The sequence below is a fragment of the Sinohyriopsis cumingii genome, chromosome 2 (genome assembly GCF_028554795.1).
Source record: "Sinohyriopsis cumingii isolate HCF-2022 chromosome 2, ASM2855479v2, whole genome shotgun sequence".
Lineage (NCBI taxonomy): Eukaryota > Metazoa > Mollusca > Bivalvia > Unionida > Unionidae > Sinohyriopsis > Sinohyriopsis cumingii.
This window is the reverse complement of record NC_142962.1, coordinates 48,203,486-48,223,757: the sequence shown is the minus strand read 5'-3', so window position 1 is coordinate 48,223,757 and position 20,272 is coordinate 48,203,486. Positions and strand designations below refer to the sequence as shown.

Sequence of the window (20,272 nt, the reverse complement as noted above, 5' to 3'; positions counted from 1 at the left end):
CTATTTATTGAAAAGAGCAAACATTTACAGCTCTCTCGCCTGCACACACCGTTTTCATTGTATACACTCCACTCCCTGTATTTATCGCAGCCAAGAACAGTCTGGTTCCCTGCTTAGTATGCTCCCTGCGGAGTGCAACGCAGGGAGCATATTAAGCAGGGAACCAGACTAAGCCAAGAAGCGCATACACTGTTATCAATTTCTGGGGGCTTAGCCCCAGGGGTTCCCACAAGGGGTTTGGCCTCATAGAACCATTCTCTACTCGTTTGCGATCACATTAAACTATCTTCCTGGATCCACCACTGCAAAGAATTGCATACTTTGACTCTGTCGCGGTGAAACATCTCACCTTCGATATTTCATTGTAAGTGCCATATTTTAGAAATGAGTTTAATTTCAATAAAAATGTTTTGCATATAAAATTGTAACTTGTAAAATCTCCAGCTTTTCTAAGGACTATTGCTGAATTAAGAAAAAACAAAAAATCGCCACCAAAAAAAAAACAGCAAAAAAGAAAATACAAAAAAGCAAACAAAACTAATCAGTAGGCTAACCATTGCTCAATGTCCTCGCTCCAAACGTACACTAAAGTTACCTCCCTTGTTCACACTCGACAGTTTCGTTAACCGGAAGTTTTCAATAAAGTTTATTAACTTTCTTAAGTGACTAACGAGGGAAGTCTTTTTGCCATAACACATGTTTGCCGTCAATGCCAAGGAACAAAACTTTTAACTGGGGGAGCGGAGGGGTGAATGGCGTCTATTCAGGGGCTTCCGCCCCTTCCCAAGTGTTTTTGTGGGATATTAATCGGCAAACCTTCGCCTCTCATTGAAGATACTGAGAGGGGGGATTTTTCTCAGGATTCGCCAGATGGCTTGCCGATCTCGGGGACGTGCAGTCAAAGTCACAATGACCAGAGGCATACAATTCATCAGGAGCAGGGACACTTTGAGTCCGAGGGGGATGGGCAAAATGATTCCCACTTCGAGACGTCAGTCGATTCAAATCCTATGAAAAGATTGGACCATACCCTATTACGACTCAAAAAAGAGATGGTAATGCGCTGTGTTAAGTCAGTTTGTATATATATATATATATATATATATATATATATATATATATATATATATATTAAAGTAAACAGAGGAACAACAAAAGGAACAACAAAAATCAGACTGAACAAAAAATATATTTTTGTAATTATAATTCAACAACGTACTTAGTCTCTATTGTTTGTACATAATGCTTTCTTTTTCCATTACATTAATTCCATTGCTGCATTTTCTCAACATTATTGTTACATAAACAATTCAAATACAAACTTAGAAAATACAGTGAATAAAAGACTCCAAATTGGAGAAATAAATAAATATAATTATGCTTAGTTCCTTGACAATACATCACTTTTAATTTTTATTATCATGGTGACTGCTCCGATGGCATAAGTGGTTAGAGTGTCCACCTCGGATGCGGGAGATCGTGGGTTCGATCTCCGGCTGAGATATGCCAAAGACTTTAAAAAATGGTACTAATGGCTGCCTCACGCTCAGCATTAAGATGTTAGTGTTAGGGCTGGTCGGCCTGGTGTCAGGATAATGTGACTGAGTGGGACATTATGCTACATGTCTGTTGCATAATGCCCCAGTGCTAGACATCACTATAAACTGCCACACTGCAGACATCGTAGTGATATGACTGAAAAATTGTTAAAGCTACGTTAAAAATCCAAATCACAAACACACACACACATTATCATAGTATATATACAATGCTTCTTGAAGTGGCATTCCATTATATTAAACCAGCACCATCAATTTTCATATTAGGTAAGTGGGCAAAGAACAACAACAGATTGTTTTTAAACAGTCTTTAATTTATAATTTCTTTCTCCATTACATCAATTTCTTTTATATTACTGTACTTCATCTCTATTACTGTGTATATGTAGATCAGTTAGGTACAGAAGAGGCTAGGTTGATGGATGGATAGAATCACCATAATGAACTTGGATTTCTACATTTATACAAATTGTTTGTACACAATATTGAAATTGAATTTTTGTTTTATATGATAGGTGTAAGTATTTATACAGAAATAACTTGAAAATTGCAGTTATCAGATTACATGCACTGTGAACTCACAGTTTGCAGTTTACAATTGCCAAGCACTAATTAACATTCACTTGAGCAAGTGACACATTTATTGACCCCTTCTCGCTATGAATATGTTTTTGTGACAATTTCAAAGTTTCTTTGGATTTTCTATCAAAACTTGACTGCATAATTATCAAATTTGCAAATATTAAAAGGTGGGTTCGACTATTTTCCTTGTAACAAATAAAATATAATTAAATCAATGATCAAACCCGTGTTGTACCTCTAATGTGTGCATTATGGTTTTCTTAGTTTCAGACGCCAAAGAACATTAAAGGCAAAACAACTACTGGTGTACAGTCAATCAGTTACAAGGTGAATTAAGCAAATAAAACAAACACTTTTACTGTCCATTCTGATCCACTCTGGTGGTTGTCTCATTTTTTGATGACTCTATCCAACAAAGGGTGGGTAATCTATTTGAAGCAGAAATATTGTTTCCATGTTGACCAGGTGTTGGAAAGCTGAGCAGGGTTTATTCTTGAATTGAAATGGGGGGGGGGCTAGAATTCTCCACTCCATGTATTTAATTATGGAATAAAGTTAAGCATTGAAAATAGGATGTGCAATTTTCATGCATTTAGTTGATTTTTTTCAGCATAATTTTGTCGAAATTGCATGAAATACGCAGCTGTGCTTCCAAAAATAGGCCCTGGTTGAGATATCTTTTGGTTTGTCATTACAAAGCAAATCAGATTTTTACTGCAAAGGAAATCCCAGTATCAGAAAATGCTAGTGAAAAGACTGGATTGCCATTTGCAGAGAAAAGTTATTAATGTACATAAAGCCTAAATGTAGTCATATACATGCCCTTTTGGCATCATAAACTGTGATTTCCTGGTTGCCCTCAAAACATTTCTGACAGAAGATAGAGCCTGGTATTTTTATTGTTTATTTAGCATAGAAAAAAAGTAATATTTTTTAATGCATTGTTAGATATTTCTGCTGCTTTATTGTGGCACCAAGGATTTGTTTATACAGGGATTGGAAAATCCTGGTGGATATGGAAATGTTCCAACAACATTACATGTATGTGTGTTTTGGATATTTAATGTAGCTTTAACATATTTTCAGTAATAGTGCTACGTCTGCAGTGTGGCATTTTATAGTGATGTCTATCACAGGGGCATCATGCTGCATACATGTAACATGATGTCCCAACCAAGCACATTATCATGACACCAGGCCAACCAGTACTAACACCAACTTATTAATGCGAGGCAGCTGTTAGTATCATTTTTATAAGTCTTTGATATGCTTCGACTGTTGTTTGAATCCATGATATCCCGCATCCGAGGCAGATGCTCTAACTACTAGGCCACTGGAGCAGTCTAAGATTACATGCACTTACTGAATCTTAAATCTTGTGAGATTTAGTGGGAGTGAAGCTAATATAGTGGATGGAAAGTGGAAAGGGATTATCTGCCTGTTTTAAGATAGACTTAATATCATTTAAATAAGCATAAGTGCTTGTCCTATGTTTGAAGGTGTTCAAAGGGATCACTGTGAGGCTTCTATATAACTGACATCAAAATATGGATATGTCTAAAGAGATCACTGTGAGGTTTCTATGTAACTGACATCTAAATATGGAGATGTCTAAAGAGATCACTGAGGTTTCAGTGTAACTGACATCTAAATATGGAGGTGTCTAAAGAGATCACTGTGAGGTTTCTATGTAACTGACATCTAAATATGGAGATTCTAAAGAGATCACTAAGGTTTCTATGTAACTGACATCTAAATATGTAGGTGTCTAAAGAGATCACTGTGAGGTTTGTATGTAACTGTTATCTAAGTTTTTGGTTAAAATTGGTTACGAATAACAGTGTTCTAAAACTTGTAGGCTTATCTTTGGTTAAATATACCTTAATCCACACAAGGCATCTTTGTTACAGTAGATTGGAGGACATCACTGTATCACATAAATTAAAATTAAAGTATTGCTGATAGGCTGAAAGTTTGAAAAGTATTGATATGGTGAAGTTTATAATCCAATTTGTGTGAAATGTGCTAGTTCTAATCTAATTACCATTTTACACATTATTGAGCTTATGTGAGTTGGGAAGGACATCACCTCATTAATATGGATGGATCTCATACATTATTGAGCTTGTGTGAGTTGGGAAGGACATCACCTCATTAATATTGATGGATCTCATACATTATTAAACTTGTGTGAATTGGGAAGGACATCACCTCATTAATATCGATGGATCTCATACATTATTGAGCTTGTGTGAATTGGGAAAAACATCATCTCAATAATATCAATGGATCTCATACATTATTGAGCTTGTGTGAATTGGGATCACCTCATTAATATTGATGGATCTCATACATTATTGAGCTTGTGTGAATTGGGATCACCTCATTAATATTGATGGATCTCATACATTATTGAGCTTGTGTGAATTGGGAAGGACATCACCATATTAATATCGATGGATCTCATACATTATTGAGCTTGTGTGAGTTAGGAAGGACATCACCTCATTAATATTGATGGATCTCATACCTTATTGAGCTTGTGTGAAATGGGAAGGACATCACCTTATTAATATCAATGGATCTCACACATTATTGAGCTTGTGTGAATTGGGAAGGACATCACCTCATTAATATCGATGGATCTCATACATTATTGAGCTTGTGTGAATTGGGAAGGACATCACCTCATTAATATCGATGGATCTCATACATTATTAAACTTGTGTGAATTGAGAAGGACATCACCTCATTAATATCGATGGATCTCATACATTATTGAGCTTGTGTGAATTGGGAGGGAGCATCATGTTACTGTTTATATTTTCTGTGTCAATGATCACAAAACACAGCAGAACATAAATGGTAAGCTACTGACTTTATACAGGATCCAGTAAGAAATGTATTTCAATCATATTGCCAGCCAATACATTTTGAACATAAAATCAAAAGAAAATTTGCATTCTACAAATGAATAATGGATATATTCCGACTAGATGAAATATCTGTTATTCATTTGAAGCAAATATCCTCTATTTGTTTGTAAGTAATTGGTTTTTTTTTTCTTCTGTTATTTATTTAACTCCAGTTGGGACATATTTCTTGTAAAAACTTGTCTAAGTTTGTAAGTTTATTTGCTGAGAATTACATGAACTCATACAATTTTCACACATAGGAAATCCTGGGAAGCAATTATGATATGTTTGGTGAAATAGAGTTTGACAGTTTCTAGTATTGCCAAGTTAAAGTGCCTGACATATTTTCATTTACATGTCTTTGCATGTATTGTGCATTATTTTATGGCATGACTTACATTCAATCCTATTGCATAAAATTACTTGCATTTTATTTTTTGTATTCTAAGCTTTTAAGCACAAGAAATACTTCCAGTATCCTTCTACTCCTGAAACATTTTAAAAATTTAATTACAAAGCAAAACAGACCCTTGTCCTGAAAAAGCATCTGAATTCTAATTTCAAGTTGTGTGAAAGACGTAGACTGCGGATTAAATCGTTGTAATCTAACTTTTAAAGATCTTGAATGACTTCAGTTATGGCAGATACTATAAATGTTAATTATGCCTTTATCTTTGGGAAGAATTTGTATCAAACTGTAGAAAAATAGATAAAATCAGCATGATATAAAGTTTGTAAGATAGTTTAAATAGAGTGTTTTATTAATATATTACATTAAGATTGCATCTGAAGCACTCGCCTTTTCAGACTATTGACATCTCACCTCAGTCAGTGTGGGTTCTAGTCTCAGGCTTAGCCAATCTGGGTATGTAAGAAAGCTTGCCAGTAACTTCCTGAGAGTCATTTGTTCTTCCCAGAGGTTTTCCAAGTTCATCCTCCACCAAATATATTGGCCACCATGTATAGCCTATGATGTTTTAAAACCCATAACAACCACCAGCCTAAAACTGCCCAGTGAAATGACCAGCTGGTAAGTTACGTAAGACTGGTAAGTGATATCATGTCCACCTGGACCTCTTGTTACTATCATGTTGTTCCATTATATGTATAACTCCATTTCTGTCTTTTCTTTTAGGCTGGCCTGAGACAGCTGGATATATCATTACTACACCAGCTGTGGGCATTACACGAGGCCATCCAGGAATATAAGGCAGCAATTCAGGATCGCTTTTCTGACACAGGCTCTGAGTACTCTTGGGGAATGAGTAGTCGCACCAGCTCTATCACCAGCATTGACTCCTGTGACCTGAATGAGGACTTTCACTTCCACTCAGACCGGGCCCTATCTGCAGAACTGATGGGAAGCAAGTCCAGCCTTCTACAGCAAATTGAGGAGCTAAAATTACGTGCTGAGACTGAATTCTGACTTGGACAGTGTACTTAAGTAGAAATAAGAAATTAATTTCAAGTATGCTTTGCCATGCTTGCATGCATTTTTTGCAGCAGACCAAATAGAATGTTAGCATATATAAGATATTTTTGTTTTCTGAATTTCCAAGTTGTCCAAGGTACTTTGAAATTAAATTTTTCAAGATTAATTACAATTTAAACCTTTTTAATAAATATGCTTCAGTTTTGGGGTGGGTGGTTGTAGAATGGAGAGAAAAGTCGGCTGGTATAATTTTAAAAAAGAAACAGGTGTCAGTGGGAAAACTCTAAAATTCATATAGTTCTGAAGAATTATCTATACTATTATTTCATTATTTGTTGTAGGGTACCAGTTTTTGGTGGATTTCTTGGTTGTTGCAAACCGTGAAAGATATTGCTTTAGAAGACATGTGACTCCTTAACCAGTTCACAAATATGAATAAATCGAAAGTGTAATTTTTCAGCAAACTGCAAAACTTGCTATCTGTGCAAGTCAATAAGGTATGAGTAATAGAATCTCCAGAAATTGTATCTAACCTCCACCTACCTCCTTTTACATAGGAAAATCTTTCCTAGTATATGAACAATTATGCAATTTTAATATTTCACGAACAAAATAAGAGACAAGTTCAGAACTTGAGTTCAGTCAAACCAATATTTTCAGAGATTTTTTGGTGAAAGTTACTTTTATTTGCTGTGTTCTGGTCTACATTGTGCAGATGTTTTCCACCTGTTGACCCCTATAACTTAACATCTCTGACTCACACCAGGTGCAGCCTGATTGGCCTCCAGTGGTCATAGGTAATTAGGTTAGTAGGTGCTAAGCAAGGTTGTTTGGAACCATTGGAAATAAATGCCATACTTTAAGGCATGAAGAGCTTAGCACACCTATGAGACAGTGATTGAACTTGAAGATTTATGATATTATGTTGCACTCAAACAATTATTTGTTTTTTAATTAATGATGATTTCTGTCCTGTTCCATATTACATATGTGTGTACCAAATTGCCTTGTTTGGATAATTTACGTTTTTAGAGCACAGGTTTGTGATCAGATTCTGATTGATTTGAAATTATTTAATTTGAACTGTCCTATCATGTTACTGGACATTGAATTGTGTATGAAATTGTTGTGAGAAGAGAGTCTTCGTGTTAATCAGAATTAGAGAATATTTATTGACCAATTTGGATTCCTGTTTATGAAACAGGAACTAGTGATCTGTATTGATGTTTTTATATGGAACTAGGATTTTCGTAGATGTTTTATTTCAGGAATTGTATTTGCTCACAGAATATACATACGTAACTTTAGATCTAGATCAGCAACTGACACATAATATATTATTGGATCAATCAGAGTATTTCCCGTTTGTTATGATTCAGTGACAGGTAGAACATTTTTATATTTAAAACAAAAATAGTTGCCCACCAGACAAGTGGATTGAAAATTTTATTTTCTGGCGAAAACATCTGGTTGTTCAAATAAAAGTAGTACAAGTAATTCCATGCAAAAGAGTGATTACTCAATTATTCAGAATTTATAAAATTATGTGAAAATGAAGGGCCAAAGTTTCTGTTTTCATTTTAAATATATTTGTATCAAGGTATGCGTGAGTGGTTGAAACTCTTATAACTTCAAAAGCTTGTCTTCAGCAGGGCTCAGATTTTGAGTCAAATGGTTGTCTTGCTTTAATTGTGGTTGACCCAGGCTAAGTGGCAATGGATTTTTCTACCCCTCCATGATCTGTCAGCACATAGTATTACTGTGTCTATTTTCATAGTTGAATGTGTATTATATTAAATTGACCACTCCGGTGGCCTAGTGCTTAGAGCATCTGCCTCGGAAGTGGGAGGTCATGGATTCAAACCCCAGCCGAATTCAAACCCCAGCCGAGTCATACCAGAGACTTACAAAAATGGTACAAACAGCTGCCTCGCTTTTCGCTCAGCATTAAGAGGTTAGTGTTAGGACTGGTCGGCCTGGTGTCAGAATAATGTGACTGGGTGGGACATCATGCTACATGTCTGCAGCATGGTGCCCCAGTGGTTGACATCACTATAAACTGCCACACTACATCGTAGTGATATGACTGCAAATTGTTAAAAGCTACATTAAAAATCCTAATCACACACACACACACACACACACACACACACACACACACATATTAAATTGTCCCTTGACAATCAGATAAGGTAGGGTTGAACTTCCCAATGAGAACACTTGAAGCAGGATAAAACTAACTGCTTTGGAAGACAAAGCTGTTCAGTTGTTCAGCAGTAATTATAACACTCTTGCTAGTATTTCTTGTTTTTTTGCAATAGAACAAATACATGCGTTTCGTCCATTTTTGAAAGCAGAAAAGCACGATGTATGATGCAGAAAGAAAAGAAATTTATATGAATGAAATATGGATTTTAAACAAAAGAAAATCCACTCCAAGTATTGTCATAGAACTTGCCAAGGAGCAGTAAGTTGCATTAATCCACTCCAAGTATTGTCATAGAACTTGCCAAGGAGCAGTAAGTTGCATTTTCGTGGCAAGAATTTGCACTGTAAGGAGGCAAGATGCATCTCAGTACCATTTCTTACAGTGGATAAGAACACAGTGGTAAATACAGCATTTTATAGAGCTACCTCTGGCAAAGAGCTTCCTATGTTGCAAAGGTTTAAATGTAGTTTTTGACTGGATAACTAGGAAACTAAGGTTAATGTATCAACAATATCGCTTTGTCTGTCTTTTTAGCATCAATATTAAAGCAAGGGTTTACATTTAGGTAATTTTCTCATAAGCTATTGCTCAGGAGTCACATAAATTTGTATTTAGATGTGTCCTGCAGTTCAGTGAAAATTAGGCTTGTGTGATATATATATTTCATAACTGATTTTGGTTTAATGTTTGCTTAGCTCAGTTTCTTCATGTTAGGGTTTGTTTTTGGGTCATTTTCTTTGACATTACTCATAATAATGTACGTTTGTTATTTAGATATAGCTTGTGGAATATTACACCTTTTGATGAAAATTGGGTCAGTGTTGCCCATGTTTCATTTTCCATGGATTTAGGTTATCATGTATTACATTTAGTCTGGTACAGTTGCCTTTGAGTCACATTCCCAGGTATGGAATTTTGCCACAAGGAGTACTACTCCCATCATTACAAACTAGGCTACTGTGACCCATATTTTTTGTTATTTATATTACTTATTTATTGAGCACATTTTCTCTGCATTAGGGTTTGCATTTAGGCTATTCATCATTTTCAGTCTGGCCATACCACCATCAGCAGTTTTCTTGTTACGTAAAGTGGTTTGGATGAAAGAAGTTATGTTATTTTACTGAGGATGTTTATTTTAGATCTGGACCAGAGTCCTTGCTTCAAAGTTTTTTTTGTCTAACTTGCCATGCTGCAATGACAAGTTAGCTTCTTGCATGGTCCTATTGACCTTCACACACTGTTGGTTGTTTCACTGCAGTTGCTAGATTCAACAACTTATAAGAAGCAACTAAACAAATCTCAAGCAAATTGGCAGATAGCATCCAGGCATAAAACCTTTAATTTTATACAAATAATGCTAGTCTGCAGTCGGATATGGTTGTCATTACTGAAAGAAAGAATATTTATTTTAATTTTTCTTGTGAAGTACTTAACAAGATTTTTCACAGCATCCTGGCATACAGGGCATTAGTTTGTATAAATCATGATGGTATACCATCATATATGGCTGCCATTACAAAAAAAATAGAAAAATATTTGAATGACATCTCAAATACTGTTCAAAAGAATTAGACAAAATCTGACAGAAAGGCCTTCCAATTTTATGCAACTGATGCTTTGTCGACCATCAAATATGGCAGATATTGCTCAAACTAGAAAAACATTTTAATCACAAAAACACACAATATAATTTCTTAAAATGTAACAGGAAGCTTTATGCCAAGGATGTGTTTGACATTTGTGCAAATTATGCCAATTCGTCATCAAATATAGCTGCCATTACTAAAAGTAGACACACCTTATATGGCTATTTTTCAAAAACCACTCAACAGAATTTTACCATATTTGACAGAATGCATCCAGGCATGTTGGGTTTTCAGATTTGTACAAATGCTGCTGTCGATCCACCTTCAAGTATGGCTGTTTTACTAAAAACAGAAAAACCCGCAACATAATTTTGTTAAATTTGACAGAGCGGATCCTGGCTTGAAGGGCTTTTAAGTTTGTACAAAAATGCCTTTCAAATGTGGTTGTACTTATTAAAACATATAAACCTTAAATAACTTGTTATACTTAACTAAATTTGACGGAAAACAACCTAAATTGAAGGCCTTTAGAATCCCCCCCCCAAAAAAAATAATTGTGTTTTATTGTCAAATATGGCCACTATTACCAAAAATTGAAAACAGACACCCAACTATAAAAAAAGAACACTTGACAAAATTTGACAGAAAGTATCCAGACATTGAAGTCGGCCAGTATAAGGCAAAAGATGCTGATGTGCCATAAAATATGAAGATACCAAAATAATGAAACAGTTCTTTTCACAACATATGCAATGAACATAATTGGAAGAATTTCTATAAAAAAGATCCTACTGACCCAGATTTCTTGTCCCACTTCTTACATTTGGCTATTTGGCCAATGTCATACATGTGAGCATTTCAGGTCCACTTGGATCTTATTTTTTTAATGACCCTCAAATTGTTTAAACTTAATGAGTAATCATGATAAATGTTTGAATGGATTTAAATTACAAGGTAGTAGATTTTTTCACCATTTTCTATTGATTTTAGATAGCCTTCCTGTGTGAAATTCCATTTCTGACTTGAATCTAGTAATGATGTTTCTCAGGGAGATTGTGAGCTCCTATTATTGATTGCAACATATGTGTTGTTATTAATCACTTGTTAATTTTTAAGCACATTTTGAATCAAGACATGGGCATGAACCTTTGTGTTTATAGTTTTATATGTGCCAAGAAGGCACAGATTCCAGTTATATAGAACTGATGGCCCCTTCCACCATTTGATAAGATTTACACTGTGAAACACAAATATTTTGTTAGCCCTCTTAAGGAAAACATTTGGATAAATCACTTCTGAATATCTGATAAAAAAGTTATGAAAGTCTTTGATGTTTGCAGTTAAGTGCAATGGGTGGGATGAGGTCTGAACCATAAAAGGCTGCAGGACTGGTCTTAATTAGACATATCTAGTACCCTATCAGTCATGGGGATACATTTTTCAACTCATGGAGGAATTTTATGGTGCAGAATGCCCCATAACAGACACAGGGTTGCAGTTAGCTATTGCTGGTATCATGTTGAATGTCTATACACTTGTTAAAAAAATATAACTTTGAATGAAGAAAAATAGTTTATGTGGTATACATACTTGCAATGTTAAGTTTAAGTTTTCCACTGACTTTTTAATTCCATATTGAGGCCTCTTTATTTCTACAGAATTACTTTTCAAGACCTTGGTTGGAGCTTTTATCAGTAAATTGCTCCAGACTGACTCCAAATGCATGGAAATTTGTTATTTACCTGTGTCAGGATGTCAATAGCATACCCCAAGACTTTTTGGAAACCTATTTTGCTGTGTTGGATGTGTTTGATAATAGATAGCAAAATGCTGTCAGATATTCCTAAAATGTCTGCTACTTGTCATATAGTTTGTTGAATCTAACATTTTAAATCATTTTTTTAAGGTATACTGCATATTTGATGTTGGTTAAGGACAATTGATTAATTTTAAATGGTAGACATTAATTCATAACACGATTTACCAGTAGTTTATCTATGTAACCAATTTTCTTTGAATACTTTAGCATGTCATTGAACTAATTTAAAAAATAAGCCAGCTAATCCCTTATTTAATTTTATGAAATTGCTGGAGCACATTAATTTTTAAAAGCTTGGTTACTTGGATGATTGTTAAAAATGTATTGTTATATCATTAGCCCAATATAGCTTTTCAAGATATGGAGTCTTTATGCTTAGTAGTTTTAATTGCACTGAGCTATGTATAGAACTTGCCATTCATAAAGTCATTAAAAAAGAATCATACATGGCTTAAATTTTTAATGCCTATGTCATAAAGCAAAACATATGTTGTGATATTATCCATGTCTACTGCCAGATGTGTCTCAGCACACTAACACAATTTGTCCATAGATAAGAAAATCTGTGGATGCCTAGCTCTTGAGTAAGGAACAGTCCTACCCATTTTGGGGCCGAAAGGTCAAGGTCACTGAATGGTTCTCCACCGTCAACAGTTTCCAAATTTTGTAGATGACTTGTAATTGTTCGAAGAAAGAAGCCAAGTAACTTTGGAGGCAAAAGGTCAAGTTGAAGGTCACTGACTGAAAGAAGATTGTTTCTGCATAGTATCTTGAGTTCTCAGCCATGTGCAGTTACTAAACGTTGTTAGTAGCTTGCACATGGGTATGGAAGAACCCTATTGATTTTAAGGACAATAGTCAAGGTCACTGTGACTGAAAGAAGAACAATGGTTCATGTACAATAACTATAGTTTGCCACCATCTACAGTTGCAAGATGTTGTGGATTGCTTGCACTTCGGATAAGGAAGAAGTCTGTAAAACTTTGGGTCAAAAGGTTGAAGGTCTGTGTCACTGTGACTTAAGAAAAATGATTTCTGCACAGTAATTCAAGTTCATTGTCTAGTTAACCAGGCTTGTCAATGACTTGTTTGGGGAAAGAAAGAAGTCTCAGGGTCAATGGCCAAAGTCACTAAGACTGAAAGAAGTGGTTTTTGCACACAAACTTCAGTTATCTGAATGGAGAACTATTAAAAACAGGATGAGCATATATATTGTCACTGTTGGCTCTATTTTCTATTGATTTTAGTTTAAAGATATTTAAAGGATCATGCCCTGTTTAAACTTCAAATTATGAAATGGCTCTGGTTGTGATGTCCACTTTTTAAAACATAATTTCCTGTAAAGTTTAATAAACAAAGCATACCAAAATGTAAATTTGCCAGAAAAAAAGTGGAAATTTAAATTGTGTATTTTCTTACAGCTGTATTTACTTGACATTTTGTTAATAATTGTTATCAAGATCTTTTATACCACCTTGTAAGAATAGCTTACTGTTAAAACTTATAGTAATATTTTTTTACCCAATACACTTGTAAATTGAAAGCATTTTAAAATTTGTATTTTAATTAAAGAGATCTGATAATGTAAAATTTGTGGCTATGTTGTCATATTTTATATCATAAATATTTTGTTCTACAAGACAGGAATTTGTATTTTCATTTAACATACATTTTTACATACATGTAGCTCAGTTATGCAAAACAGTCCTTATCTGTTTGAAACAGCTTATTTGGCAGTTAAAACCTGCATGGTTTGTGGTGTAGTCTGTTGACATGCAATGTAAAGCCTCTAGCTGAAATGGGCCAGACAAATTGTAAATCATTTGGAGTGGAAATTTACCTTGTAAATATAGTACAAGTAAATATTACATGTACATGAACTACTCATAGTATTTCAGATAAAAATGATCCATCTCTCCATAATTTGATAAATAGTTTTACAGTTGACTTCTCTGATATATATGTAATATCTTAAAATAATCTAACAAGTTAAACTGATGTTATATAATTTTTTAAAATAAATAATTTAGAGTCTCGTTTTTTTGTCCATAAAAAATAAAATGTTTCAGTACATTTGTAACCAACTTGGGTTCAGTCTTGTATGCTTATAGCTTCCACAGTATTAATCAGTAACCATCCATCCTTCCAACTCCACAATGCCATTAGAGCCAGTGTTACTTTTTGATGTTCTTTATTCCACATTGATCTGTTTCAACTAAGCATATTCGTTTTGATCCACATGTACCACAATTATGGTAGTTCTGATATTTCCTAAGTTTAAGGATTTATTTTCTATAAAGGAACTTTACTTAGTGACTGTCGTAGTAACTATGATGAATAATATGGTTATCGTTATCTGGCATAAGTGATTACATAATGAATAAAAGGCTACCAAATATTATCTGGCATAAGTGATTACATAATGTGTAAAAGGCTACCAAATATTATCTGGCATAAGTGATTACATATTACATAATGTGTAAAAGGCTACCAACTGTTATCTGGCATAAGTGATTACATATTACATAATGTATATAGGGCTACCAACTGTTATCTGGCATAAGTGATTACATAATGTGTAAAAGGCTACCAAATATTATCTGGCACAAGTGATTACATATTACATAATGTGTATAGGGTTACCAACTGTTATCTGGCATAAGTGATTACATAATGTATAAAAGGCTACCAAATATTATCTGGCATAAGTGATTACATAATGTATATAGGGCTACCAACTGTTATCTGGCATATGTGGTTACATATTACATAATGTGTATAGACCTACCAGCTGTTATCTGGCTTGAGTCATGACACATTTTTTGTATCTATCTGTGGAACTACAGACTGACTTGGTTTGATAGGTTGTTTGAAGATGTTGTCTTGAAGCATATAGTAACCCTAGCTTGATGACTCATGAAGTATCACTTGCATTCAAATGCAGTTCAAAATTACCTAAAATTTCCAGTTCAGTTTCAGAAGGATTTTCTTTGCAAATGAAAGTGGGCAGAGCTTTCATGAAACTGTCGACTGTCCTAGTGGATGTGTTTGGTCTGTGCTCTTCCCAGGGCATTTTAGGAAAGCAGGCCTGCTACCTTACCATTAGCAAACCATTATCCTTTTGAAGACAGTGAGCTTCTTCTCTAACATTCTGCTGAATTGCACCTCAGCATTATTGGTTTAGTTATTAGATGTGTCAATTAGCATGTATGTACTCTTGTAGCATTGTCACCTCTTAAAAGTCCTGAATTGGTGTCAATTTAACATGAAAGCACCATCATTCACCCTTTGCTAAGATGTAAGTGCCAGCTTGATTGCTGCATAGTATAGGCTATAAGCATGATCTATCGTATTTTGTAAACTTGACATTGGGTAGTCACATGGTATTGTACAATGCCAGGCAGTGAACTCGAGCATTTTAACTGTACTTTTAACTTCTTTAAAAATCTCATTTGTCAAGTAGGAAACATAATATCAAGAACATGACAGATGCATTCAATGTTAGGGACACATGGAGTCCCCCACCACCAAGCAGTTGATGAACTACTTTAGAATCAAGGAAAAATTCTATAAGATAAACTTGGAGAAATAGTACATTGCCTTAGTTTAGGCACAACAAAAGCCAAATAAATGTTTGTAATTAACACTCATCAATTATTCTTCAAAACTAGGGAAGCATAGAAGTTTTATAAAAGTAGGTCCATTTTGTAGAAAGGAAGAAAAATAAATATCACAACTTTCTATTAGCCAGAATTAAAGATCAACTACTCTGATCTGTACGAAATGCTGCAATCCAGACAAAACAGTATCTTCCAGTAAGATCCTACTTCCATAAAATAAAAAGCTTTTAATTAACTGTATGATGACATTCGACTTGAATTGTACATGATCAGCTGATGCGAGTAGCTCTTATGGAGATGAAATTTTGATTCTTTCAGAACACTCTTTATCCATCATAATTTTCTGGGAAGATGACTGCTTTTGTGGGATATAATGTTAGTTATGTCTAAGAATTTATGTAACCAATATGTTTCAAGGGGTGACCATTGTTTGATTTAGTTCTAAAAGTTGTGAATCATTGTAGATGCACTTTTTACTGGTCAGAATTAGCTTTCTTTTGAATATTATGCTATTTCAAACAAGACCTACCTGTGTTTAGCACGATATTTGATATTTACACCTGCAGCATGGTCTCCTTTTTTTACACTATTAATATGTCCCAGCCCATTTTCCTAAGTTTTACTGACCAAAAATCATGGTTGCCTGGATTAGCCATAATGATGCACTCTAATATTTCTTCATGGCTATTTACCTGATTGCACCTTTAGCTTCTGAATACTAGTAATTGTATACACAAAACTGTTGCTTTTTATCAACTGAAATTTTAACCTTTTGTATTTGAATTTTAAGTGTCAGGTTAATGTTTTCTTACCAGGTTAGAGATCATGCTTCAGGTGTTGCATTTTTTAGTACTTGAGGTCACACCAACTCTGACTTTTTGGAGTAACTGAATCCTAAATTTTATGTTCTACAGCTTAGTATCAGATTGCATTAACTTCTGATATATAAATACAGACAGGACCCTTTACTGTAGCAAACATTTACTTGAAATGACAAACACATCACATAAGATGATAGATTATCATTTGTAATAATATACCATAGTTTGAAGTGAAAAATTGAATAAACTATATACATCCAAGATATCATTCATGTGCATGGCCTAGTATTTAGCCAAAGGGGCAGACATATTGCAGACTTTGGTTTGTGTCCTCATTTGTCAAGAAACTTGGATATTTCTGTATAATGTATTCATTATGTGTTGATTTTAAATATATTTGTATACAGTTCATGAAAAGTTTCCTTTCCATTGGTTAGCTTGTTACTTACTGACAAATAACTGGTTTATGTGGCAACTTCTTTCATGCTGTTTTTCTAACAGTATGCTCTTTGATAGAGGGAAGACTTAAGGGAAGTACATTTTAATTTTTATTTATAGACAATAGTGATTTCTACCCCAAAAAGGAACCAATCACTGGAGTGATTTTGTTCATATTTTTACTAAAATGTTTATTGAGTCAGCGATTTATTATGCCATGTCTGTTCATTACTATTTATTTTTTTTTTTTTTTATTGATATAAAGTAGTGATTATGTTAACTTCCATTATGTGTTACTTTTTATGTAGTTTCTATTGAAATATATATCAGGGTGGTTTTGTTTAACTTGTATGGTCCATGTAATTAGTACAGTTAAATATGTACACCTTCTTCCATGAATTATGCCAGCTCTTAAAAAAAATGGTCAAAGAAACACCAGTGCACTATTAGAACATGTATGACCCATCACAGTGCCTAAAATAGGAAAAACCAATATGGGGTGTTGGACAGATAGACAGGCAAGGGCAACTTTTTTTAAATCCCCTATCAATCTTGTGGTGAGTGCAGAAAAATACCTGTATGATCTTTGATTATCATAGTGATTGCAGTAGACCAGTTTGAAATATGAGTATATTCATTTTGTTTGGTTGGGATTTATTATTTGTATAAAGAAAATAGTTTGAAGCCACAAGCATCAAAAGAGGTCAGTTGCCATGACCCTTACAGGGTACTGACTGAAGACACACAATACACAGATCATACCAATCAACATCCTGTAGATGAATTGTACCACTGTACTGGTTGTGATTAACACCAAAATACATTTTTTATAGTTTCACATATCATTTGTGTCAAGTGTGTGATTTGTATTACTGTAATTAACAGCATCAGTTATATACTATTCATGATTACAATGTATATTTTTAGGAATAAAATAAAGATAAATTATTCATGTTTTTTTCTTCTTTATTTCCATTCCTGTTGAGTTTTATCAAGCAGGTGATCATCTGGTGTACAACAGTTATGTACAAACTTCTGTGCCAGTTATTGCAATATCAGACCTCAAAGTCCTTTACTTCATTATCAGATCTCCAAGTGCTTAACATCAGTATCAGACCTCCAAGTCCTTAACATAGGTATCAGATATCCAGGTCCTTTACTTCATTATCAGACCCCACCCCAAAGTGCTTTACTTCAGTATCAGAATTTTCCAAGCTATAGAATAACCAACAGATTTTATATTTTGGGACATTACATTTAATCCAGAATCAACATAAAAATAATTACACATTCTTCATGTTTATGGGCTTTTCTCTCGAGTAGGCCCAGGACTGACACTTAGGTTCATGAACTGTGATCACCTTATATGGTAGTTTCGTTTCATTTGCACGTGTCTCACATTAAGCTGCCCGTAGATTGAAAGCAAAATAACATTTAGCAAATTTCTCAATTTCAGATTTTAGGAGGTCATAATCATGGACACAGGTCTTAAGCTTCCAACACATTTGAATATATCCAAGTACGTTCCTTTTCTGAGTAACCTCTGTTTACTGTATGAAGCCTCAATTCAGGAGTCCTACATTGATTCAGCTAGATGGAAATGACCAGTGCATAGGCCAAATTATCCCTCAAATCTTTGAACATTGTCAGCCACCAATGTTATTGTATGACGTTTTATTCAAGCCAACACATACCGATTTTCATTCAAATAAAAAATGTTCAGGTTTCTTCTCTGGAAATTAATGTATTCAATTTATTTAACCAAAAGTTTCATGGTATGATTATACCCATAAGAATTTAGTCCTGTATTAAAAATTATATATATATATATATATATATATATATATATATATATATATATACACACACACACACACATATATATATATACACACATATATATATACACACACACACACAGTGGAACCCCGCTATAATTGGGGTTTTAAAAATTGGATCATGTTAATATCAGGGTTGCATTAATGTAGGGTTTTACAGTATTTTACTTTTTTCAGAGAACTCATTGGCACATATACATGTATTCATGTCTAATGTACAGTATGAATAGGGTATCAACACCATTTTCTATCATGCCGTCGTGGCACGCAGTTCATCTATAATGCATGTAATTCCATTAAAAAATTGCTCACAGATTTACAATATTTAATAAAAAAATTCCCAGATCATTGTGTCTGAATTCAACGTCTAATATACAGTATGAACAGAGTATCAACACCATTTACCGTCAGGGCTTGCAATTAATCCATAATATATGTAATTCATTGGTAAAAAGAAAAGGGCCACTGAGCTATCTCCACTTTATTATGATGAGTCTCCAATGTTGTTTCTGATTTATTTATTGACTGTAATGTAACTTAAATATGGACATATTCTGCATAAACAAGTTTATAAGCACATGAAACATTTTAATGAAAGTCCACAATTTGTGTTAGATTTTATGAAAATCATTATTGGATAGGAGGGCAAAGTGTACATGTATTCCACCATGAGACTTACGGCGAAATTATAAGGGTTGGCAGGTCTGCATTTGCCATTCTAGCTGCTGGACTGACACTATTTTCACCAAATACCAATTAGACATACATCTTCTCATGAAAACCTCATCAATATGACTCTGGATAACATGATTATTAAGATAGAAGTCATGTTGGATGTCAGATTGGCACCATTTTCATTTAGGACAAGGGGGCCCCGAAGTGGTCTACAAGAGCTCACCATTACAGACCACTGCCATCTCAGCTCTGTCTGCATGGGTTCAAGTCTCAGCTTCGGCCAATGTGGGTTTCTGAAAAAGCTTGCCAGTAGCTTCTTGCGCGTCGGTGGTTCTTTCTGGGTTCTTCCTCCACCATTTATACTGGCTGCCATGAATAGGCTATCTTGTGCTGAAAAATGGCATTAAACCCTACAAAACAACTAGACATCACAAGAAGTCTTTTGGTGAAAACTTCATTTTGATATAACCATCCATCTAGAATAGTGACAAGATTTTCAAGACAGCCAATGTAGTGGCCATATTGGGTGTCTCAACAGTGCCATTTTCATTTTCTATAAAGGAAGATTAGCAATACAACTGCTATATCTGTCATACTTTGGATGTCTGAGTTGCAAATAATTTTATTCAAAACTGGACATCATACTAAGTATTCTGGTGAAAACCTCAGGTCTATCCAACCTTCTGTTCAGGAACAGCAATTTATAAAGATGGCTGTCAAGACATCACCATCTGAACACTACTATTTTTCAATTAGATTAGCTATCAAAATAAGT

At 34.4% G+C, this 20,272-nt stretch overlaps 1 protein-coding gene across 1 annotated transcript; it reads left to right on the top strand.

Moving 5' to 3' along the window:
- Positions 1-256: 256 nt before the first annotated feature.
- On the top strand, positions 257-17,932 carry LOC149804789 (uncharacterized). Its single transcript, XM_089944611.1, has 2 exons — positions 257-1,055; positions 6,192-17,932. Exons 1-2 carry the CDS (start codon positions 753-755, stop codon positions 6,480-6,482), a joined length of 594 nt encoding a protein of 197 aa, XP_089800737.1. The 5' UTR covers positions 257-752; the 3' UTR covers positions 6,483-17,932.
- Positions 17,933-20,272: the final 2,340 nt, after the last annotated feature.

Coding starts and splice junctions, on each gene's coding strand:
- LOC149804789 (XM_089944611.1), top strand. CDS start 753: ATGGCGTCTATTCAGGGGCTTCCGCCCCTTCCCAAGTGTTTTTGTGGG. Junction 1,056..6,191: donor TACGACTCAAAAAAGAGATG/GTAATGCGCTGT, acceptor CTTTTCTTTTAG/GCTGGCCTGAGACAGCTGGA.